Source organism: Orycteropus afer, unplaced genomic scaffold, assembly GCF_000298275.1.
Source record: "Orycteropus afer afer isolate SDZICR_OR568_19922 unplaced genomic scaffold, OryAfe1.0 scaffold00035, whole genome shotgun sequence".
In the NCBI taxonomy this organism is placed as follows: domain Eukaryota; kingdom Metazoa; phylum Chordata; class Mammalia; order Tubulidentata; family Orycteropodidae; genus Orycteropus; species Orycteropus afer.
The window spans coordinates 16,937,445-16,962,954 of record NW_006921622.1 but is presented as its reverse complement, the minus strand read 5'-3'; the positions used below and the strand labels follow the sequence as shown (position 1 = coordinate 16,962,954).

The following is a 25,510-nucleotide window of genomic DNA, read 5'->3' as shown; positions in this document are numbered from 1 at the left end:
TAGAGCAAAATTAAAACAAAAACACAGAGACCACTACCACCAGTACTAGCATGAGATTAACATCAGAATGTGTGGGAAGGCACGTACTTTTCTAAAGATATGTGACTCTGGAGAATATAAAAATTTTGATCACACTTTGATTAATGTTGAGCTCTCTTTCATACAGAAGAAAACCAGAAAACAAACAAGCAAAACCAAAACCTTGGTTATTGGAAAAAGATACCTTTCTTATCAAAATAAAGGCGCTCTGGTGGCAGTCACTGAGTAAGATATTCTGCTTCTAACCAGAAGGTCAGCAGTTCAAACCCTTCAGCCACTCTAGGAGGAATGTGAGGCAACCTACTTCTTTTAAGATTTACAGCCTTGGAAACCCAATGGGGGTCACTATGAGTTGGAATAGACTTCACGGCAGTAGTTTGTTTGTTTGTTTTGTTTTATTTTGTTTTTGTTTATCAGAATAAAAATAACTTGTTTGGAGACCTTTGAACTGCTAACTAAAAGCACTGTGGAATTTATGGACTTTGATGGTGTGTGTGTCATAATAATGCTACACAAACGTAGCAGGCCAGGCTGAAATGTGAATAGTACATGTGGAATTGGTAAAATTTAGGGAAAATTATACACTTTTCAACTGCAAGTGATTTCGAAGAGTTTGATTGAGTCTTAAATTCGAGAATGATTAAAATTATACTAGTCTGATGACCATCCTCCATGTGCAGAAGTGGGATCTAGGTTATAGTCTAATTTTTGAATGGCTGTTTTCAGATACAAACTGTCCCTTTAAATGTCATTAAGTCAATATATGTAAAATTGTTTTTCTAGTGCTGGAAAAGTGTTGGAGCCTCAAATAATCTGAAACATCAAACTCCAGAAACTTTTCAGGAAATCTATACTACACACTATAGAAAAGTCATGCTATTATAGGCTAGCACTCTTAGACATATATCAAGATAATAATAAGGAATGATACAAGCTCTGGATACTGTAGGTTGGGTGTTAATAGATTCCAAGGTACATAATTAATGTCCACAGAGATGTAAACGCTGAAGAAAAAGGAGGCACTGCTGTCAGTGAGTGGATAATAGCACACCCAGATTTAGGAAAATGTTTCAAAATCACAAATGATTAAGTGGAAGCAACCATTGCAAAAAATAGAAAATTATCCTTGTAGAAGATTATAGATTAGGTCACTATCACAAACTCTTTCACTAAAATTGTTTTACTGGCTTTTCTTGGTCCTTTTTATAATAGAAAGTAGGGGAAAAATTATCCAACAATTACCTAAGTAACCAATTTTGCGTGCCATTGGTTCCAACTCATAGTAACACCATGGACAACTGAATGAAATACTGCCCAGTTCTGAACCATCCTTACAATCATTACTATGTTTGAGTCCATTGTTGCAGCCACTGTGTCAATCCATTTCATTGAGGATCTTCCTCTTTACTGCTCACTCTCCATTTAATCAAGCATCATGTTCTTCTCCAGGGACTGATCCCTATTGATAACATGTCCAAAGTATGTGAGATGAAGTCTCCCCATCCATGTTTTTTAAAATTTTTATTATTATGTGTGTGAAAGTTTATAGAGCAAATTCATTTTCCACACAGCAGTTCATGCACATTTTGTCTCATGACATTGACTGCAATTCTCCACAATTTAACAGCTCTCTTCTCACTTCCCACCCATAGTTACCTCTTCCTTGTGTCCTTCCCTCCTATGCACTCTCGCCTCACTGAGCTGTCTCCCTGTGCAAACATTGCCCCTCCGTTCTCCAATGATTAATTTCTCCAAGAAGTGTTTCATCCTTACTTCTCAAGTACATTCTGGCAGTACTTCTTCCAAGGCAGATTTGTTCTTTTGGCATTTCATGGTGTATTTAATACTCTATCAATACCATAAATCAAATGCATCAATTCTTTTCTGGTTTCCCTATTCACTGTCCAGCTTTCACACACATATGACGTGATTAGAAACACCATTGTTTTGGTTACCTAGTGCCCCTTTGACAGGAATATACCACAAATGGGATGGCCTTAACAAACAAGAGTTTATTCTCTTACAGTTCAGGAGGCTAGAAGTCTGAGTTCAAAGTGTGAGGCTCTAGGGGCTGTGTGAAAGCCCCTCAGCCTTGGGCTTCAGCTCTGCCTCTTGCTTCTGGCCCACTGAAGTGAAAGGCATCTCGTCACTCAGGCAGCCACTGGCTCCTGAGGCTAACAAGCCCAAGGTCGATAAACAAAATGGTACAGTCCTTGTGTTACCAAACCACATGGCAAGCCATTAATTCAAGTCCATCCTAAGTCCCAAGGTTGGCAGAGCATGCAGGGCAGGCTGCTGAACAACAACACGGCTATATGCAGGATCCAAGCGTGCCATAAGCTAGAGACCATTCCCAAAGCTGTTTCTTATATATGGGAAGCAGATTCCACCATGGAGTTAATTACCAGTCTCACTATGGGGGTAACTACATTCAGCTGCCCAGCCACTCAACCAGGCCTAGCCAAGTTGACACACAAACTTAACCACCAGAACCATGGTTTGCGTCAACCACACCTTAGTCCTCAAAGTGACATCATTGCTTGGGCAAAGGTACTTAACCTTTTCATAACCCAGTGGACACATAGTGCCTACTGACCTTTTCTACCTTTGGGGTTTAGTGGAAATATACTATGCCAATTTTAGCCCATGATGACATCTGGTGTTGACCTATTTAATTGTGTGATTCTAAAGAAAAAGAGCTCATACCACCAACCCCAATACCAGAGACCCCTTTGGGATATAGTTGTTGTTGTTGTTGTTATGTGCAGTTGAGTCGGACCCAACTCATAGTGACCCCTCCTTGGGTTTCCGAGGCAGTATCACTACGGAAGTAGATTGCCCAACCTTCCTTCTGAGGGATGGTTGGCGGGTTTGAACCACCAGCCTTCTGGTTACCAGTCAAGTGCCTTAGGCACTATGCTACCAGAGCTCCTTTGAGATATAGAGAAAACCAAAACCAAACTCACTGCTGTTGAGCTGGATCTGACTCACAGTGACCCCTCCTTGGATTTCAAAGGTGGTATGCCCAACCTTCCTTCCAAGGAGTGGCTTGTGGATTTGAACTGCCAGCCTTCTGGTTAGCAGTCAAATGCCTTAGGCACTACGCCACCAGAGCTCCTTTGGGACATATGTACCCCATTAATTGTATCAAAATCCATATTACCTCAACATTTTTTTTTCATTCCATTCAAAATTTCTTCCATTACTGAAAACACATGGTTTCAATAAAAAAACCAAAGCAGGAAATAATATGCTTTTGAATGGGCTGAATAAGGAAACACTTTCAGCAAACTGTTATTTATGTTCTAATTTTGTAGGATTGTTAGTAAGGATAATGTTTGTATCTTGCTTGATTTGGTGAGAATCATTTCTATGTCCCAAGAACTTCAGAACATTATCTTTTACTGATAACCAGTAACGGCTTTACTAAACTAAGAGAAGGCTCAGTTAAGTCAAACTTGTGATTATATTAAACCAAAAAAAGTGAGATCATGACTTTATTGAATTTATAGAAATTAAAGAGTTAGAATTTAGGGCTGTAGTTCTCAGCCTTGGCTGCATACTGGAATATCCTGGGGACCTTTAACAAATATTGATGCCCAAGTCCCACCTCAAGAAATCATGATTTAACTGGCCTGGAAAGTGGGATTTTGTAATGATGCCTATATGATTCTAATATGCATCCAGTGATGAGAACCACTGATTTAGAGGATGGTGCAGGAAGAGTAAAGGAGGAACCCAGCAAAAAGGAAGAAAGAGAAACAGAAAGATGGTCCCAAATGAGGGACTTTTCTGAAAGAGAAATTTGTCAACAATGGTATACCCATTGCAGAGGAATAATGCAGAGATCAGAAAGTTTCTGATACTCATTATTAATGAAATTAGGAAGGGTCACTCTAGTGGAATGGGAGAGGTCAGAGTCAGATCCTAAGGACTCAATGTACCCAGACGAGGAAGGAACAGACGCAGTCCGTACTGAAGAGAGAAGAGAAAGGGTCATGGCTACAGAGATCAACAGGATGGGGAAGGGTTTTGTTTTTAAAATAAGATATGTTATTTTTGTTATTGAGAATATACACAGCAGAACATACATCAATCAATAATTTCTACATGTACAATTCAGTGACATTGATTACATTTTTCCAGTTGTGTAACCACTCTCACTCTCCTTTTCAAGTTGTCTCTCCTCCATTAACATAAACTCACTGTCCCCTAAGTTCCCTATCTAAGCTTTCGAGTTGTTGATAATTTGATCTCCAATACACAGCTCTTAAGAGAGTACAATGCTTAAGGCAGATATTCTTTACTAATTAAGATAAACCATTATTTGGTTTTAGGATAACTTCACTGGATATTTCTGATTGAAGGTTTAAAGATTTCCTGTTTGTTTTTAAGAAGTGAGAGGTTTTACTTGTATATCTAGGCTAAAGGATAGTACCAATGGAGAGAAATGGAGAAGAAAACAAGAAGTGAAAGGAGGAAATAAAGAGAATGATTATTTGATGGAACAAGATCCTGGGGAAGACGAGGGGAGAGGACAGACACAGACAAAGTCTTATTTTTTTATTTTGTCTAAGAAAGGTCAAGATCTAAACGTATTCCTTTTGTGACCACTGTTTTCAAAATAATTTCTTAATATGCCTAAATATTTTGAATCATGAGAAGTTCATGTGTCTCTAATTATCTCAAAGTTAACTAAAAAACTCAGTTCTATTCTGCAAATACACACAAAAAAATCAATATTACTGACAGAGAAAAATAACATACCGAATAAGATCAAATATGACTTTCTCTTAAACTTAGTAATATGCAATTATGCCAAATGCAATTCAAATAAGTTGCTGCTTTTTCTCTATGGAGTCTACTGAAAAACACATGGACAACTTTGCTTCAAAGGAAACTTGTTTACAATGGTGCAGACTTGCTAAGTTTTGGCAAAGTGTGCAGTATTATCAATGGAGAACATTTAACACCATCTATTAAATTATGGGTCACTATGAGTTGGAAATGACTCGATAGCAGTGGATTTTTTTTTTTTTTTTTTAATCATGTTATACCAAATTCTGCCAGGTTCTTTTTTTTGTATTTATTTATGTTTCTGCTATGACTTTATTAAATATTAAGGTCAGTCTATGATTTAGGTCAGGCTTTGTTAGTGCAAATCTGCATATAACACAAACACGCATGCATCTTCGTAATAATTCACTTACCTGTTCCCATGCGAATACATGCTGGTTGAAATAATACTGAATTTGTTCATTTGCAATGTTAATGCACAGTTGCTCAAAGGAATTTTTCTTGAAATTTTCAAAGCCAAATATATCAAGAATGCCAATGCTCAGTTCATCTCCATTCCCACTGAAAGAAAGACGGATTACTTTGAATTCTTATTTATTTCCTTGAAAGGTAAACAGATGAATAAAAAATGGAAAGAGGACATTTCAGAGTACTTGTTTGTGATCTGGCAAAGAACTATCAGGATATACATTTAAAGTTAGTATTTTCAGAGCAGAGACAAGATGGCATCCTGGTGACACATTCTGCCCAACCCCTCTACCACCGAGATCTGAAAAACTAAGTGAAACAGATACAGAGATGATCCTGGAGGTCTGAGCATCAAAGGAGGGGATACAGAGTGTGTTAGACTTGGTTCTCTAGAGAAACAAAACCAGTAAAGCTACATATATAGAGAAAAAGAAATTATCTTAGGAAAATGGTTCACACACTTATAGAAGCTGTCAAGTCTTGGATCAAACATCAAGCTGGAGGCTTTTCCTGACTCATTCAGCTGCAGGGGGTGAGGAGCTCAAGGTTGGCAGGCAATATACTGGCTATTGACTCCAACGAATGACAAATCCAAGATCTCCAGGCCAAATGGTGGATTGTTCGCTCATAGACAGTTGTAGGCAGCACAACAGAATCCTGATCCACAGAAGAGTGTCTCTTTTCCCAGGATGTCCATAAATATACTGGAAGCAGGCCACACCCCTCGGGAAACTCCCTTTCAATGGACTGGCTGCTCAAAACATATACATCTGATCCCATATTGGAACAACCCACATCACAACTGCTTCAACCACACAGAATTGTGGCCCAGCCAAGTTGACACACAGCTCCAACTATCACAGTCCACCCCTTGTCAACTTGGCAGTGGTATACATCTTCTTGACCATATATAATCTCTAAATAAGGACAATTATAATAGTCTTATTTGCGCCTAACATGATATGCTAACACGCATACAACCAAAATGCATTAACCTTATTTACATTTCACAGTTCATAACAGAAGGCAACAAAAATATTTGATGCACATATACAATGAAAAAATATAACAATCACAGCCCTCATTTCTGCAACTGGTCACATGGCTGTAGCTGTTATTCAGAACTACCTTCTTCCACCACTCATTCTGTATTTCCCTTGTCCTCAGCAAGCACCTCAGCTAGTCGTGGTTCTTTGCCTGGTGGGGTGACCCAAAAATTCATTCCTGAAGGGTCTGGGCCATTAGCAGTCATATCAGAATTGGGTTGCTGTAATTTTCCATTGACTTAAATCACAGGGCATGGTAGTATTAAGAGACGTCCTAAAGAATCTCCTGTATTCCAGATAAATTCTTTACCTCCATTATGTAACATCAATCCAATTTCCCCTTGGTAATCAGGATCTATCACACCAGACAGTACAGTAATGCCCTTCTTTGTCTGTTGATCCAGAGGCATGAAGAAGCCAAAATGACCAGCTGGCATTCTTAATGTCCAGTTCAATGCAATCAGTATTGTGTCTCCAAGTGGGAGTGTAACTCCCTTTGGGACTAAGATCTTCAGAGCTGCAGAGCATAGGTAGCAGGGACAGGAAGCAAAAATTTTTTGAGTGGGTCACTAGGGATAATAATGAATGTTACCACTCCTGTTTCCACCCCTTGGTTCCTGGACCTGTGAATCCTGGCTATTGGAGAAACTGCACTGTATATTGGATGTTGGTTAAGAGTATACACTCCGGAGTTCTCCTGGAGAACACTGCTCTAATCCTTCAAGGTATTGCCCCCTACCTGGCACCATAATTGTGTTTTCAGTAGGTCATTCTATTGTCCTATCAAGCCTGCTGCTTCAGGATGATGGGGAACATGGTAATACCAGTGAATTCCATGAGCATAGGCCCACTGCTGCCCTTCATTTGCTGTGAAGCGAGTCCCTTGATCTGAAGCAATGCTGTGTGGGATACCATGACTGTGGCTGAGGCATTCTATAAATCCATGCATGGTAGTTTTGGCAGAAGCATGACATGCAGGGAAGGCGAATTTATATCCAGGATAAGTGTCTCTTCCAGTAAGAACAAAACACTGTCCTTTCCATGATGGAAGTGGTCCAATGTAATCAACCTGCCACCAGGTTGCTGGCTGATCACCCCGAGGAATGGTTCCATATTGTGAACTCAGTGTTGCTCTGCTGCTGGCAGACTGGGTACTTTGGCAGTGGTGGTATCCAAATCAGCCTTGGTAATTGGGAGTCCATGTTGCTTAGCCCATGCATAACCTCCATCCCTGCCACCATGGTCACTTTCTTCATGAGCTCATTTAATGACCGGAGTAGCTGGGGAAAAAGGATGGCTGGTTTCCACTGAACATGTCATCCTATCCACCCAATTGTTAAAGTTCTCCTCTGCCAAGGTCACCTTTTGGTGGGCATTCACATGAGACACAAATATCTTTACTTCTTTGGCCCAGTCAGAGAGATCTATCCACATACCTCTTTTCCATACATCCTGGTCACCAATTTTCCAATCATGCTCCTTCCAAGTCCCAGACCATCTGGTCAAGCCATTAGCCACAGCCGATGAATCGATATACAGTCACACATCTGGCCATTTCTAATACCGTGCAAAGTGAACAGCCATATGCACAGCTTGAAGTTCTACCCATTGGGAGGATTTCCCTTCACCACTGTCCTTCAAGGAAGTCCCAGAAAGGGGCTGCAGTGCTGCTGCTGTCCATTTTTGAGTGGTGCCTGCATATTGCACAGGACCATCTGTAAACCAGACACGAGTTTTCCCTTCCTCAGTCAACTGATCAAGGAATTCCCCATTAGGCCATAGGTGCAGACTGGGAGAGGGAAGGTAACGTGACTGGAGTGGAGACCACAGGCATTTCGGCCATTTCCTCATGCAACTTACTTGTGCCTTCAGGTCCTGCTCAAGCCCAATCTCTGATATACCACTTCCATTTAATGATGGAGTACTGCTGTGTACATCCAACTTTATGACTCTGTGGGTCAGACAACACCCAGTTCATGATGGGCAGCTCAGGCTTCATGATGACGTGGTGGCCCATGGTTAAGTTTTCAGTTTCTACTAAAGCCCAGTAACAAGCTAAAAGCTGTTTCTCAAAAGGAGGGTAGTTATCTGCAGAGGATAGCAGGGCTTTGCTCCAAAATCCCAGGGGTCTGCATTGTGATTCATCAATAGGGACCTGCCAAAGCCACCAAACAGCATCTCTATCTACTACAGATACTTCAAGCACCATTGGCTCAGCCGGATCATATGGTCCAAGTGGTAGAACAGCCTGCATGACATTCTGAACCTGTTGCAGAGCCTTCTGGTGTCCTGGGGCTCACTCAAAAGTAGCAGCTTTCTGAGTCACTTGATGAATAGGCTGTAGCAACATACCCATATGAGGGATATGTTGCCTCCAAAATCCAAAGAGGCCCACCAGACATTGTGCCTCCATTTTAATTGTGGGAAAAGCCAGATACAATAACTTATCCTTCACTTTGGTAAGAATATCTCGTTATGCCCCACACCATTGTTGTTGTTAGGTGCTGTTGAGTCATCTCTGACTCATAGTGACCTTGTGCACAGCAGAACGAAACATCACCCAGTCCTGAGCCACTTCCATGATTCCTGCTATACTTGAGTCCATCGCCGCTGTCACCATATCAATCCATTTCATTGAGGACCTTCCCCTTTTTCGTCAACCCTCTACCTTACCAAGCATTACATCCTTCTCCAGGGAACGGTCTCTTCTGACAACATGACCAAAGTATGTGATATGAAGTCTGGCCACCACCAGTGGACCCCTAGAAATTTCACTGAGATGGAAGGTGACTGAATTTTTGTTGGGTTAATTTCCCAACCTCTAGCATGCGTATGTCTCACCAATAAGTCTAAAGTCATCGATACTTCTTCCTTACTAGGTCCAATTACCATAATGTCATCAATATAATAGACCAGTGTGATGTCTTGTGGAAGGCAAAGGCGATCAAGATCCTTATGGACTAAATTATGACAAAGTGCTGGGAAGTTGATATACCCCTGAGGAAGTACTGTGAAAGTATATTGTTGGCCTTGCCAGCTGAAGGCAGACTGCTTCCAATGGTCCTTTGAAATTGGTATTGAGAAAAAGACATCGGCCAGATCAATAGCTGTATACCAAGTACCAGGAGATGTACTAATTTGCTCAAGCAATGAAACCACATCAGGAACAGCAGCTGCAATTAAGCTTATAATAATCTAGTGTCATTCTCCAAGATTCATCTATTTTTCACAAAGGCAAATTTACTGGGGATGTGGTGGGACTCACCACCCCTGCATCCTTCAAGTCCTTGATGGTGGCAGTAACCTCTGCAACCCCTCCAGGGATGCGGTATTGCTTTTGGTTTCTATTTTTGTAGGTAGAGGCAGTTCTAATGGCTTCCACTTGGCTTTTCCTACCATAATAGCCCTTACTCCACATGTCAGGGACCCAATGTGGGAATTCTGCCAATTGTTCAGTATATCTATTCCAATTATGCATACTGGAATTGGGAAAATTACTACAGGATGGGTTGGGGGACCCATTGGACCCACTGTGAGATGCACCTTACCTAAGATTCCATCAATAACTTGACCTTCATATGCCCCCACTCTGACTGGTGGGTTACGATGATGGTTTGGGTCTCACGGAATTAGTGTCAGTTTGGAGCCAGTGTCCAGTAATCCCTGAAAATCTGATTATTTCTTTTTCCCCAATGAACAGTCACTCTCATAAAAGGCCTCAAGTCCCTTTGGGGAAGGCTGGGAGAAAGAGTGACATTATAGATTTTTGGCAATGGGACCTGGTCTCCCCTTCATTCAAAGGGGTTGTGGGTCTGTAAACTGACTCAAGTCTGGGAATTGATTGAAAGGGCATGACTCTGTATTCTGGCGATTCAATCTATGCGGCTGTTCATGTGACCTAGAATTCTTCTGTCTGTACAGATCAAGTAAATATTTAGTAGGTTTGTCATGTATTTCATTCCTAGGAACACCATGACTAAGTTGTCAATGCCATAATTCCACATGAGTCAGACTATTCTAATTACTGTTTTGACTCTGCTGTCCTTTATGGTAACCACGCCCATCTTGCCTTTGTCAATTAACTGCTGCCACTTGGCCCCTACTACCATGGGGTCCAATCAGCCCCATCATAGTTAAGTGTCTTAGTTCAATTAGGGAAGTTCCCACTGTCAAATCTGGCTTACATAAAATAGCAATCACAGCAGTCTTCAAGGATGCGGAGGCTCCCTTCACAAATTTATTCATCACTGTACTGATGAACGTCATGTCTTCTGGACTCTCCATTTCTGGCTCTAGGGATCTAATCTGATAAATCCATTCTAACAGACCAATTTCCCTAAGCCTCTAGATACCTTCTTCTATGTTACACCAAGGTAGGTCTGGTACTTCAACTTGACTTAAGGTAGGCCACCGCATGATCCATGCTTCAGTAAGCCAACCAAAAAACTATTAGATCCTTTCCTAACCTCTCGACCTGAAACACTGAATGAAGAATCTTACTTAGTGGGCCTAAATCAATAAACTCAGACTGATCCAATGTTACATTCCTTGCACCATTATCCCACACCCTCAGTAGCCATTCTCATACATATTCTCCAGGTTTCTGTCTGTATATGTTAGCAAAATCAAGTAGGTCTTTTTGGGTATGGCATACCATCTCCTTAGTCACACTTTGTATTTCACCTTTTGGGACTTGCTTGGACTTAACTTTAGTAATAGGTCTAGCATCAACAATGAGTGGATGGGGAAGTTCCTGAGAAAATTCAGCAATGTCTTCCATGGCATCTGCCTCAGGCAATGACATAGCAGGAAGAGTTGGGTTAATCTCATCAAATTGGGCTGGAAGTGTAATGGTTTTATCGTAATCCTTTCAGATGGGAAGGATTCAACAGAATTTTCAGGCTCCATATCCTGATCTTCCTGACTATCTGCCCATATGTCCCTATTCCAGGCTTCAGGATCCCATTTTTTCCCAATCAATGCCCTCACTTTAACTTCACACGCCATTCTGAGTTGGCAATTTAATTGGTGTAATAATTCAGCCACCCTTACGATAAGACTCTGGGTTTGGTTTTTGGCAATATGAGCTCTGTTACTAGAAGAAATAAGGCTGTCTTTCAGAGCACAACTGGAAGCATTGAGGTCTTTTATGTGGTACTTAAGCTGTGAGTCAGCAGCCCTGATCTCATCTCGTTCTTTCATCACTTTGTCTAGTGTAAGTAGGACCAAGCAACCAGCTTCCTTATACTCCTCATGCTGACAAAATTGCAGAAAAGTACCAAATACGTGATTACCCAGAGCCTCACTTCTCAAAAGTACTTGATACATTGGTAGTGCTATTTTGCATATTAACGTTGCCACCTCACACCACAGATTAGCAGGGGCCTCTTTACTAACGGAGGCAGGGTCACCAGTGCCTGTATGATTAATCAAATTGGAGAACCAATTTAGGAAGCCCATCCTTATGATTTTGTCTCTCTAGAACCACTCCCAGTGCCAAATGTGTTAGACTGGGTTCTCTAGAGAAACAAAACCAATAAAGCTTATACATATAGAGAAACAGAAATTTATCTTAGGAAAATGGCTCATACACTTATGGAAGTTGGCAAGTCCAAATTTCTTGGATCAAACCTCAATTGGGAGGCTTTTCCCAACTCACACAGCTGCAGGGGCTGAGGAGCTCAAGGTTGGCAGGCAATATACTGGCTACTGACTCCCACGAATGACGAATCCAAGATCTCCAGGCCAAATGGTGGATTGTTCACTCATGGACAGTTGCAGGCAGCATAACAGAATCCTGATCCACAGAAGAGTGACTGTTTTCCCAGAATGTCCATAAATATATTGGAAGCAGGCCACAGCCCTAGGAAAACTCCCTTTCAATGGATTGGCTGGTCAAAACATATATATCTGATCCCATCATGGAACAACCCTCACCACAGTTGCTTAAACCACACAGAATTGTGGTCCAGCCAAGTTGACACACAGCTCCAACTATCACACAGAGTTAGATTGGGAGCCCAATGGAAAGGCAGATGGAGTGAAAACAATGACTGGTGAGGGAGAAGCAGCCACGGTCCCGTAAAGCATGGCCATCTTGAGACAGAGAGAGCATCATACACAGGTGAGGAGAAACCAACTTCACAGAATTCACACCAGGACAGAGACAGACTATGAACAGACAAAGAATGAAACAAAGTGAGGAGAATACAATCTGAATCTGAGAGGAAAGTTCAGGGAAAAGGATGAGATTCCCAGTGGCACAGGCAACTGCTGAGTGAGTAGGGAGCCAGTGAGGGGACATGAAATAGCTCTCTACTAGAAAACATTAGTCATTTGGGTTGGAGGCCCACATGAAGGGGAAGTCCTGTGCAGTGGCAGTAGGAAAAGCTGAACCCCTCACTTGACTGAGACTGGGCAGGAAATGAATAATTATTGCCTGTGTACACCCAAAAGTGAACCAGGCCCACACCAGTGAACTGCAACTATTGTTGTGTTGTAGTTTTTTGCCCTAGAGTCAGACCCAATTCATAGCAACCCCTCCTTGGGTTTCCAAGGAGGTATCACCATGAAGTAGATTGCCCAACCTTCCTTCCGAGGAGTGGCTGGTGGGTTTGAACCACCAGCCTTCTGGTTAGCAGTCAAGTGCTTTAGGTACTATGCTACCAGAGCTCCTGAACTGCAACTAGAGAGATATTTTCTCCCACTGTACCCAGCATATTTTCCTAGTAATCAATGGTGAGCCCTCTCTGCATTCTCATAAACCCAGTGACTAGGGACACCCTGCCTGCAGTCCCCACCTGACAATTTCCTAGGGCTGTCTCCCTGGCAAGTAGCCATTTGCTGCAGTGCAGTTCAAGCAGACAGAGTTGAATGTCTGCACGCTCTGCCTGCTGGCCTGTGTATGACTGACAGGTCGCGCTCTTGTGGAATGCAGGATCCATGCCCCACAGCCTTCACTGGTGGAGGTGTACAAGCATGCTAACCTACTGTCTTCTCTGTGGGTACATGATCCCACAGATCTTTTGACAACCTCCTTCTGTCAGACAATCATATCTACACTAGTCTTCCTTTTTTCTTCTCTTTTTATTCCTTTTTTACTCCTTTATAGCTCCCACTTAGTCTCTTTTATTTTTACACAACTTGTTTCTCACTGCCCCCTTTAATTTTCTTTCCACCCCATCTGATTTCCCACTACTTCATACCTACGACACCTTCCACCTACTACCTTACTCAAGGGACATTACCAACCACTCTTGCACCACTGGATCAAGGTCAGACAATGGACAACACCTGCTCACCCTGCCTGCATGATCAGCAAAACACAGACTCGTGCCCACATTTGCAACAGTTATTCCACACACTTGGAGACAAGTAGGCAGTGTTCCAGGGTTTCCAAACTAGCAACCAAAAAAGAAGCACACCTGCCACACCTGGATATACCAAAATAAAGCAAAACAAAAAATCAGGGTGAAACAAACCAACATGTAATCAATCAGTAAAAACCATAATTCCAAAATGTCCCAGGGACAACAGACAACTTTAAATCAAACAAAGAACCATGACAAGATGGCATAAGAAGTGACCAAGATAAAGAACTAGTAAACCTTGCTGAGGAAGAACAGGTAATAGTATCCGATAAGGAATTCAAAAGATATATGTGTATGTGTGTGCGTGCACACATATATGTATATGTATCTACATGTATCTATATTCATATCCGTATCTATATCTATACCTTATCATCCTTCAAGAATTCAAGGAAACCACAAACAAAATCAAGGAAAATTCAGACAGTACCCTAGAATAATTCAGGAAAACAAAATAAGAGCAAAATGCCAAAATAAATAGATAATTAGAAGTCATACAGAAACAGCAATTAGAAACCCAGAAGATCAACACTAAAATTTTAGAAATAAATTACACATTGGAAGGGCAAAAGAGCAGAATAAAAAAAAACAGATTGGCGAACTAGAATATAAATCCCTTGACACCAATTTGTATGAGGAAAAATCAGAAAAAAGAATGAAGAAAAGTAAAGAAAGCCTAAGAAATATGTGGAACAGGATTGGAGAAGACTCACTGTGGTAGTTATATTTGTGCATCAACTTGGCGAGGCCTGGTTGAGTAGCTGGGCAGCTGAATGTAGCTATTCCCCATGGCGAGACTGGTAATTAACTCCATGGTGGAATCTATTGGAATAGCTGAGTAGTTGCTTTGGATATGTGGTCTGCTTCCCATATATAAGAAACAGCTTTGGGAATAGTCTCTAGCTTATGGCACGTTTGGACCCTGCATGTAGCCATGTTGTTGTTCAGCAGCCTGCCATGCTCTGCTGACCTTGGGACTTTCAATGGACTTGAATTAATGGCCTGCCATGTGGTTTGGTAACATAGGGACTGTGCCATTTTATTTGTCAACCTTGGGCTTGTTAGCTTCAGCAGCCAGTAGCTGCCAGACTGAGAGATGTCTCCAGATTCAGTGGGCCAAGAGCAAGAGTCAGAGCTGAAGCCCAAGGTTGAGAGGCTTTCACACAGGCCCTAGAGCCTGGCACTTTGAACTTGGATTTAAAGCCTCCAAACTGTGAGAGAATGAACTCCTGTTTGTTAAGGCCATCCCATTTGTGGTATATATTCCTGTCAGAGCGGCACTAGGTAACCAGAACACTCATTAACAACCTGAGATATGCAGATGACACAACATTGTTTGCTGAAAGTGAATATAACTTGAAAGACTTATTGATGAAGACCAAAGACTACAGTCTTCAGTGTGAACTACATTTCAACATAAAGAAAACTAAAATCTTCACAACTGGATGAATAAGCAACATCATGACAAATGGAGAAAAGATTGAAATTATTAGGGATTTCATTTAACTTGAATCCACAGTCAACACCCATGTAAGCAGCAGTCAAGAAATCAGACATTGTATTGCACTGGGAAAATCTGCTGCAAAAGACCTCTTTAAAGTGTTGAAGAGCAAATATGTTACTTTGAACACTAGGGTGTGTGTAACCCAAGCCATGGCATTTTAGGTCACGTCACAGACATGTGAAAGATAGACAATGAATAAGGAAGACCAATGAAGAATTGATGCCTTTGAATTGTGGTGTTGGCGAAGAACACTGAAAGCACATGAACTGGCAGAAGAACGAACAAATCTGTCCCAGTAACAGTGAAGCTAGAATGGTTCTTGGAAGCAAGAATGGCCAGATTTTGTCTCACCTACTTTCATCATTCTGTCGGAAAGGACTCGTCCCTGGAGAAGAATACCATACTTGGTAAAGTAGAAGGTCAATGAAAAAGGAAGATCCTCAACAAGATGGATTGACACAGTGTCTGCAATGATGGGCTCAAGTAAAGAAAGGATTGTGAGGATGGCACAGGATTGGGCAGTGTTTTTCTCTGTTGTACATAAGGTTGCTATGAGTTGGGGCTGACTTGACAGCACCTAAACAATAACACTGACTACATATATAGATATATCCATGGTTCTTCTTTTTTTATGGGGGTGAAGAACAGAGACAATTTTCAAGAGATTCTTAAAGGCTCTAAGATACCTACTAGTAAAACACTTAAAAATACAACTTTAAATTGAATCACTGTTCAATGTCCTCATTTAACAACTAATCAGAAGAGACTCAGAGAAGTTAGTACTTGCCTAATATCACATAGCATGTGTGTGTGGCAAAGCCTGGAACAGAAAACAAGGTTTCCCACATCTCAAAGTAAATCTTGACAGTATTGAACTAAAACTATTCCAATTGCCTTCTTTCAGTATTTCTTTTAAACCTTCTAGGAAAAAAAAAATCTAAGATTTGAATATTTTTCATTAGTGTATGTAAAGAAAAGGTAACATTTAGCAGAAGTTGTAGCATTTTTCAGCAGATCAGGGGGAAAAGACTCTGTTTTGAAGTCATATCCTTCTGGGAAGCCATTTAGTGCCAAACATGCACATGATAACTAACAAAATGAGGTCCCATTTCTGAATATCTTGCTTACGTTATATGGAAAACACAGTTGTTGCAAAATTCCATAGCTTAATTTTTCTCTTTTCATCTGAAAGTTTGGCTTCATGTAGATGGCCACATATGAAGACATAAACTACTTTTGACAACATTCAATCATAACATGCAAATTGGATTGGGATTTGTAGACTCAGCCATGACAGAATACAATTCAGCAGGGAGGTATGGAAACAATTCAGAGGGACAGGGAGTTAAGAATACTGAGGAATAATGGGTGATCTTTTAGACAGCTGTACTGGATAATATTGTGGTGTACATTTTAGCAGAAAAATAACAAACTTTTATATGTAATAAACAGCTGTAAAGAATGTGATCTTAAAGTAGGTATCTACCTTTTATTTTTTTTCCATTTGTAAATGTTCTAAAGATTGTATTATTTCTGGCAGAACAAAGTTTTAGATATAAATGTAAGGACTTGTATCTACGCACAGTCACTGGGTTATAGATAACCCTCAGTCCATGCTGGCTGCCATTATCTGTATTTGTAAGATGAAATATTAAGAAGGCTGTAGGTGTTATGGTCAGGTAACATTAGCATTCACATCCTGTCATTACCATTTACTAGTTATCTGCTGCACTTCTGAGTCAAATTTCATTGAAAAATGGAGGTCACAACACCTACCCTTATAGGTTTATAGTGACAGTTAAAATATGAAAAAAAAAAAAGTTTTCCTCTACCTTCAACTCTTAATTCAAACTCTCAAAACAAAAAAATGAAGAACTACTGAACTGACATTTTATTCAAGTATAAAATGGTATCTCCATGAAACATCTTCCAGTACAAACAACATGAAAACTGATAAGAAGATGTCACATTTTAAAAATTCACTTTTTAATGTGTTTATTTATGTTAACACAAATCTTATGTTGTAGCAATTTTAAAATTTTACAGTTTTATGGCATAATGAGGCGATACTATTAGAAAATAAAGCCAATCTACTGAAACATAACATTGATAGTTAAATGATACCAATTAGAAACATCTTCAAAGAGATAAATATAACAAATCAATAAATTAGCAAATAGATTTCTATCACTTGACGCTTGGGGAAAAATGTTTCTATAAAAAAATTTACCTTGGTGATGTGTCACGTTTCAACAAGCTGTTAATGCGATTAACTATCCAACTAAAGAGACGCCCATATAAAGTTTTAGCCATTGCATCTCTGACATCAGTGGCTTTTTCTACAGTATTGGGACGTATAATTGTTTCTCCTCTAGTCACTACACAGTGGGAAGTGAGAGCTTCTTGTAGCTCATCTGCCTGAATGCAAAGCAAAGAAGCAGCTGAAAAATAAACAGATAATTGTTAGAAAATATTATGACAACGAGGCCACTTCCTAAGTGTAAAATTGTTTTACTTCACCTGGAAAAGATCAAGAATAGAGCGTGTTGTTGTCAGGTGCCACTGAGTGGTCTCTGACTCACAGTGACCTTATATACAACAGAATGTGACAGCCTCACAATCCCTGCCATATCCAAGCCCATCATTGCAGCACTGCGTCAATCCATCTTCTTGAGGGTCTTCCCCTTTTCTGTTGACCCTCCACTTCATTAAGCATGATATCCTTCTCCAGAGAATGGTCCCTTCTGATAACATGATCAGAGTAGGTGAGATGATGTCTGGCCATTCTCGCTTCCAAGGAGCAATCTGGCTGCACTTCTTCCAGGACAGATTTGTTACTTCTTTTAGCAGTCCAAGGTACTTTCAGTATCCTTCGCCAACATCACAACTCAAAAGCATCAACTCTTCTTTGGTCTTCCTTACTCACTGTCCAGCTCTCACATGCATACGAGGTGTCTGAAAGTACCACAGTTTGGGTCAGATGCACCTTAGTCTTCAAGGAGACATCTTTGCTCTTTATGACTTGAAAGAGGTCTTTTGCAATGACGTGCCCAATGCAATACATCTTCTCATGTCCTGACTGCTGCTTCCATTGTTGAGTGTAGATCCAAGTAATATGAAGTCTTTGGCAACTTCAAAATCCATTTATCATGATGCTGCATATTCGTCCTTACTTTGAGAAAACAAAGTTGTGTCCTCTGCATATCACAGGTTGTTAATGAGCCTTCCTCCAATCCTGACGCCATGTTCTTCCTATAGTCCAACTTCTCCAATTATTTGCTCAACATACAGACTGAGTAAGTATAGTGAAAGGATACAACCTTGATGCACTCCCTTCCTGATTTTAATTCATGCAGTATCCCCTTGTTCTGTTCGAATAGCAGCCTCCTGGTCTATGTATAGGTTCCTCATGAGTACAATTAAGTGTTCTAGAATTCCCATTCTTCTCAATGTTATCCATATTTCATTATGATCTACACAATCAAATGCATTTGCATAGTCAATAAAACACAACTAAACATCTTTCTGATATTCTTTGCTTTCAGCTAAGATCCATCTGATATCAGCTATGATATCTCTCATTCCTCATACTCTTCTGAATCCAGCTTACATTTATGGAAGTTCTCTGTCAATATACTGCTACAACCGTTTTTGAATTAACTGCAGGAAGATTTTACATGTGTGTAATATTAATGATACTGCTTGATAATTTTCACATTCTGTGGGATCATCTTTCTTTGGAATGGGTACAAATATGGATCTCTTCAAGTCAGTTGGCCAGGCAACTGTCTTCCAAATCTCTTGGCATAACTGAGTGAGTGCCTCCAGCACGGCATCCATTTGTTGAAACATCTCAATGGGTATTCCATCAATTCTGGAGGCTTGTTTTTCACTGCAACTTCAACGTCTTCCTTCAATAACAGTGGTTGTTGATCATATGCCACCCTTGAAATGGATGAACCTTGACCAATTCTTTTTGGTATAGTGACTCTGTGTATTTCTTCCATCTTCTTTCCATGTTTCCTGCATCACTCAACATAATGTTCATGGAATCTTTCAATATTGCAATTCGAGGGTTAAATTTTTCCTCAGTTGTTTCAGCTTGAGAAATGCTGAGGGTGTTCTTCCCTTTTGGCTTTCCAACTCCAGGTCTTTGTACATTTCATTATAATAATTGACTTTGACTTCTCAAGTTGCTCTTTGAAATCTTCTGTTCAGCTCTTTTATCCTGTCAATTCTCCCTTTTGCTCTAGCTACTCTCTGTTCAAGGGCACGTTTCAGAGTCTTTTCTGACATCTATTTTGGCCTTTTCTTCCTTTCCTGTCTTTTCAGTTCCTTTTTGCTCTCTTCATGGATGATGTTCTTGATGTCATCCCACAATTCCTCTATTTTTCAGCCATAGTATTAAATGTGTCTAATTTACTCTTTAGATGGTCTCTAAATTCAGGAGGGATATAATCAAGGTCATATTTTGGCTCCTGTTGACTTCTTTTAATTGTCTTCAGCTTCAACTTGAACTTGCATATGAGCAGTTGATGGTCTGTTCCACAGTCAGCTCTTGGCCTGGTTTTTGCTGAAGATAGTGAGCCTCTCCATTGACTCTTGCCTCAGATGTAGTAGATCTGATTCCTGTGTACTCCATCTGGTGAAGTCCATGTGTATAGCCACCATTTGTGCTGTTGAAAAAAGGTGTTTGCAATGAATAAGTCGTTGGTCTTGCAAAATTCTATCATGGAATCTCCAGCATTATTTCTATCACCAAAGCCATATTTTTCAACTACCAGTGATTCTCCTTTGTTTCCAATTTTTGCATTCCAATCATCAGTAATAATTAACACATTTTCATTGCATGTTAGGTCAATTTAGACTGCAAAAGTTGGTAAAAATTTTCAATTCCCTTATCTTTGGAGTCGGTAGTTGGTGCGTATATTTGAATAGTAGTAGTATTAACTGGTCTTCCTCGTTGTTGTGTGCCATCATATTGGCCCTGACTCATAGCGACCCCTCCTTGGGTTTCCAAGGCAGTATCACTATGGAAGTAGATTGTCCAACCTTCATTCTAAGGAGTGGCTGGTGGGTTTGAACTGCCAGCCTTCTGGTTAGCAGTCAAGTGCCTTAGGCACTACGCTACCAGAGCTCCTCATCCTATCATCGACAGCAGTATACTTCAAGATATATGTTAATACACTGTTTTTGATGATGAATGCCACATCCTTCTTCTTTAATTTGGCATTCCCAGCATAGTAGGTCATATGATTGCTTGATTCAAAAAGACCAAAACCAGTCCATTTCAGCTCCCTAACACCTATGATATCAATCTTTATGCGTTCCATTTAATTTTTGACAACTTTCAATTTTCCTAGATTCATACTTCATACATTTCATGTTCTGATTATTAACAATGCTTGCAGCTGTTTCTTCTCATCTTGAGATGTGCCACCTCAGCAAATGTAGGTCCCCAAAGCTTTATTCTATACACATGATTAAGACTGGTTCTACTGTGAGGAGGTAACACTTCCCCAATCATATTTTGAGTGCCTTCTGACCTGAGGAGCTCATCTTCTGGCACTGTATTGGACAATGTTTCAGGGCTATTCATAAAGTTTTCCAGTAATGTATCAGACTGTGTTTCACTGCTATCCATATGGTTTTCACTGGCCAATTCTTTGAGAAGTAGATGGCCTCTTCATTCTTCTGAGTATGTCTTAGTCTAGAAGTTTCACTGAAACATGACCACTGTGAGTAACCCTGCTGGCATTTGGAAAACCAGTGGCATAGCCTCCAGCCTCACAGCAACACACAAGCCACCACAGTATGACAAACTGACAGACAAGTTTGTTTCCCTTAGTTGCTCCAAACTGCTCCAGTCACTTCCCAGCCTCCCACAGCTACTCCAACACTCACCTGCCCTGCGTGTTTGGCTCACTTACCCAGCCTGCCCCAGGTGCTCCAAACACCTGCCTTCCCTGAACACTCGGCTCACCTACCAATGTGTCCTGGGTGCTCCAAACACTCGCCTTCCCTGGGTGCCTGGCTTGCTTACCTGGTCTGCCTCAGGCATTCCAAACACCCGCCTTCTCTACACGCTAGCTTGCTTACCCAGAATCGATCTTAGGGGGCAGTAAGTTTATGTTAACGGAGGAGGAACAGTTTGGAAAAGGTGGGGTGAGAATGGTGGGGTGGCCCCACTTGAAAAATGTAATAAATGTCACTGAATTGTACATGTTGAAACTATTGAATTGATGTATGTTCTGCTGTGTATACTCTCAACAACAGAATAAAATAAATTATAAACAAACACGTTGATATAAGGATGGACGTGGAATGAACAATTGGACAGTCACTGTCTTAGGTGAGAGAGCCTGGCTTGCATGAGAACAGTGGTTATGAAGAAAAAGACAAGTGATCAGATTTGAGAAATACTGATGGGATGGAGCTGGCAGAATTGGTGCCTGACTGAAACAATGCACCTGTAAACCCATCTTGCTATGCAGTCTATTTGGAGGCAATTCTTTGTAACTTAGTTACACACTAATCAATTTGTAATCAATTAAAAATCATTTAAATAAAATTTCTATTTTCAAGTAGTGGTATTTCCATAAAATTTTCTAATTAATTTTACCTATATTACTATTAATATTAACCTTTTGACCTATATGTCTGTTTTCATCTATAGAGAACAGACTTTTGATCATCACAATCATCTTTTTTGTTAGTTTGCTTGGTTCTACCTATGCTCTCATCTACAACACAAAGCTACTGCAATTCATTCTGTTGGTTGCTTATAATTTCTCTAATTATGATCAGATAGTGAAATTTGAATCTTATCATTGGAGTTGTCTGGTTATTCCTTCTGTTGGTGATAACCTAGGATCTTGTGTGTCAAGTAAAATTTTTTTTTTTTTCTGTCTATCTATCTATTTTTTTTTTTTATTATTATTAGGATTTGGGTGAAGATTTACAGAGCAAATTCACCTTTCATACAGCAGTTCACATATACTTTGTCTCATGTCATTGACCAAAATTTACAATAGAGCAGCTCCCCTCCCACTTCCTCCCCACAGTTACCTCCTCCCAGTGTCCATCCCTTCATACTCTTCTGCACCCTGAGCTATCTCCCTGTGCATAAGCAGCCCTTCCTTCTCCCATGATTGTTCTCTCCAGGGCGTGTGTCCACCTGAGGCAAATGTTTAACTCACATGCCTGTACTTTGTTTGGTTGGAAACTACAGTTGTGGGTTCAATTCCAGACCTGAAGGGCAGCTAGGGGCCATAGTCTCAGTGGTTACACCAGGCTCCATTGGACCAGCAAACCTGGTCCCCACCTTCTTTTTTTTTTTTGCCTCCAAATGATTTTGAAATTTTTTTTTTTTTAAATAAAAAATCAGACAGGTTACCTTGAGGTTTCCAGGTACATGTCAATTACTACATGCTAACCTCAGAGACTTGTTCTGCTGCATTACTGAGTTAGTTCTAAAGCTACCATGAGGCTAGAGTTGGCATGATCTTGGGGACAGGTCTGAACAAAGATGGATTAGGATTTGGTCCTCTGAGATTACCCTAAAACATAAACTGACTTATACTTATTTGAGAGTAAGTGTGAGTCAGAAATACTATATATGAATAAAAACTTATACTATGATTCTATGGGGGCATATGTTGATGTTAGAAAAATAAAAGAATAGGGTATATTCTAATTTTAAAAAAATCAAGTCATTGGAAGATATCAATAGGAAATCTTAAACTACTGGACTAATTTATCAAACCTTGCTATGAGGAGAAAACTTGATTTGAGGCAAATACCATGATGTATGTAGGAGAAAAGGCCTAGGCATCTGCGTCTATTCAGATTACAGCCAAGAAAACCCTATGGAGTAGCTTTACTCTGTAAGCTGTGGAGTCACCATGAAGTTAGAATCTACTTGATGACAACTAACAACAACAATTACACCACGACAATGTACGTTACGCAGATGATGACTGCAAAATTAATCAACCCAGGATGAATGCATATAAAAAATCCATCTAGTATGCAGGTCTTTATTACTTCTGAAATGATATAGATGCTAAATCTGTAAGACAGTAATTTTAACTCAGATCAACTTACTAAATTTTATTTCCTATGTTTTTACACTGAAATGTAAATAGCTCCTAAAATAGTCATAAAAGCCTAGTCTTTAGAAATGTTTTTTAGAGTAATCAGTTAATTTGTAGGCATGAAGCTCTGTTTTAAACAGTGGACTTTTAAAACTTCATTTACACAAATTGAATCTGAGTATTTTTTTTAAGGATTCCATATGAATATAATTGCTTGAAATTATCCATATGTGACACTTATGGTATGTGAAGACTTTGAAGGAGTTCAGTTGTGAATGGAAGGCAATAAAACTCACAGTTCTCCAGAGCTGCATGTTGGGAAATGTGGCTTTTGTCAATCTGGTGTTCAGTTACCACAGAAGAAAATTCAATGTTTCCAACATTTAAGATAGCAGCGAGTATACTGTACACACTTCCAAGTTCCTGAAACACACCACAGAAATGTTAGCATCATTCTCCTCTTTTCTCTAGGATAGCAAGGCTGTCACTATGGCTAGGAACAGACTGTGGAAGAATCCTTAGGCTCCAGCATAAAGTCATCCCTTGGACTATGATGCCAGATTACAAGATCTATGGGTAGACAAGGGATCCAGTCTATAATTATTTTAATCATAGAGGTGAGCACAGTGCCTTTTTACCCACTGAGTGTTTAAAAATATCTTATGGATGCAAATATGAACAGAAAATAATAACATGGAGCTTCCCTCAGAGCAAGTAGAAATACTTCATTCAGTAGGTTATAGTTTAATCTAATACAGCCTTGGAACTTAATAGCAGAATTGGTGTGGTTATTTTCATATATACATTTTCTTGAGGCCTTCTTGAAAGTGAGGTTATATGCATGGATAAAGGAGAGTTAAAGAAAAATCAAAAGATCCCAATACCAAAATCAAAGAATATCTGTGATTTAAGTATAGGTGATAAGTACAGGCATAAGAATGTTGGACTACAGCCTAGAGCTTGCATTAGTTAATACTTTTTAAACATAAATTCCTAAGTAAGGCACATAAACACATATGCATGAATTTTTTTGGATAAAGTAGAGAGTTTGTTTTTTTTTTAATCTAAGAGTCTATGATAAATCTAAGTGTTATTCCAACTATGTTTGTAGTGCACTGAGGTACAGGAAAGGAAGTACAACAAAATCTTTTTGTATTCCTTGTGTTGCTGCATTTATTCTAGCCCAGAACTGACAGTTAACACAAACAGATTATTCCATCCCTTCCAATATTCCAAGCTGGATATGAAGAATAATCTTCAGGGATATTCATTCATTCATTCACAAATAATAAATACATGAAAATATATATTAAATATATACTGTGCAAACAAACTTCTTCAATGAAAATATGTATCTATATAATCTATATATGCATCTGTATCTATGTATGTCTATATATTAATTTAGTAAATGTATATTTTATGGTAGGTATTATTCTAGCATGGGGGATTCAAAAGCAGGCAAGACTTAAGATCTTTGTTTCCTTGAGATGTTCAGGGAGTAAGAAGACAAATACAAACCAAACCAAACTGCCATCGGGTTGACTCCGACGCATAGTGACCCTCCAGAGAGTAGAACTGCCTCATAATGTTTCCAGTGCTGTAAATCATTACAGAAGCATATTGACCCATCTTTCTCCTGTGGAGCAACTGGTGAGTTTGAACCACTGACTTCAGTTAGCAGCCAAATGCTTTAACCACTACATGACAAAGCTTCTTAAGGAGGCAAACAATAACCAAATAAACAGAAACATGACACCTTAAAAAACCAATAAAGGATATGAAGACAATTAAACAGAAAGGTGAATAATGACTGTGGGAAGCAAAGGAGTGCTATTTTAGTTTAGGAGGTCAGGGAAGGTTGCTCTCTGAAAATGTGACATTGAAGCTGAGACCTGGATGACGAGAAGGAGCCAGCCATGAAGAGAACTGGAGTCAGACACTTCTAGGCTCAGCAAGGGCAAAGACCTTGCTTGAGGAGAGAAGGAGGATCAGCATGGGGCTGGGGCAGAGGAGTAATGAGAGCTGGGCACAGGCAAGACCACCAGAAGCCCTCTACACCACCATGAAGAGTCTGGATTTTATTCTAATTACTATGGGAATCTACTAGAAATTTTAAAGCAGAGAGTGGCATCATCTGTTATATTGTAAACTAATGACTCTGGCAACCATGTGGAATAAAATGGATTG

At 39.9% G+C, this 25,510-nt stretch overlaps 1 protein-coding gene across 1 annotated transcript in view; it reads right to left on the bottom strand.

The window, feature by feature from the left end:
- Positions 1-25,510, bottom strand: part of MYO3A (myosin IIIA) — a 360,696-nt gene that overhangs the window by 127,748 nt on the left and 207,438 nt on the right. The window contains exons 16-18 of the mRNA XM_007936415.2: positions 23,617-23,743; positions 17,455-17,665; positions 5,250-5,397 (exon numbers count right to left, since the gene is read on the bottom strand). Coding sequence (XP_007934606.1) covers positions 5,250-5,397; positions 17,455-17,665; positions 23,617-23,743 — 486 coding nt within the window. The remainder of the gene's footprint in view (positions 1-5,249; positions 5,398-17,454; positions 17,666-23,616; positions 23,744-25,510) is intronic.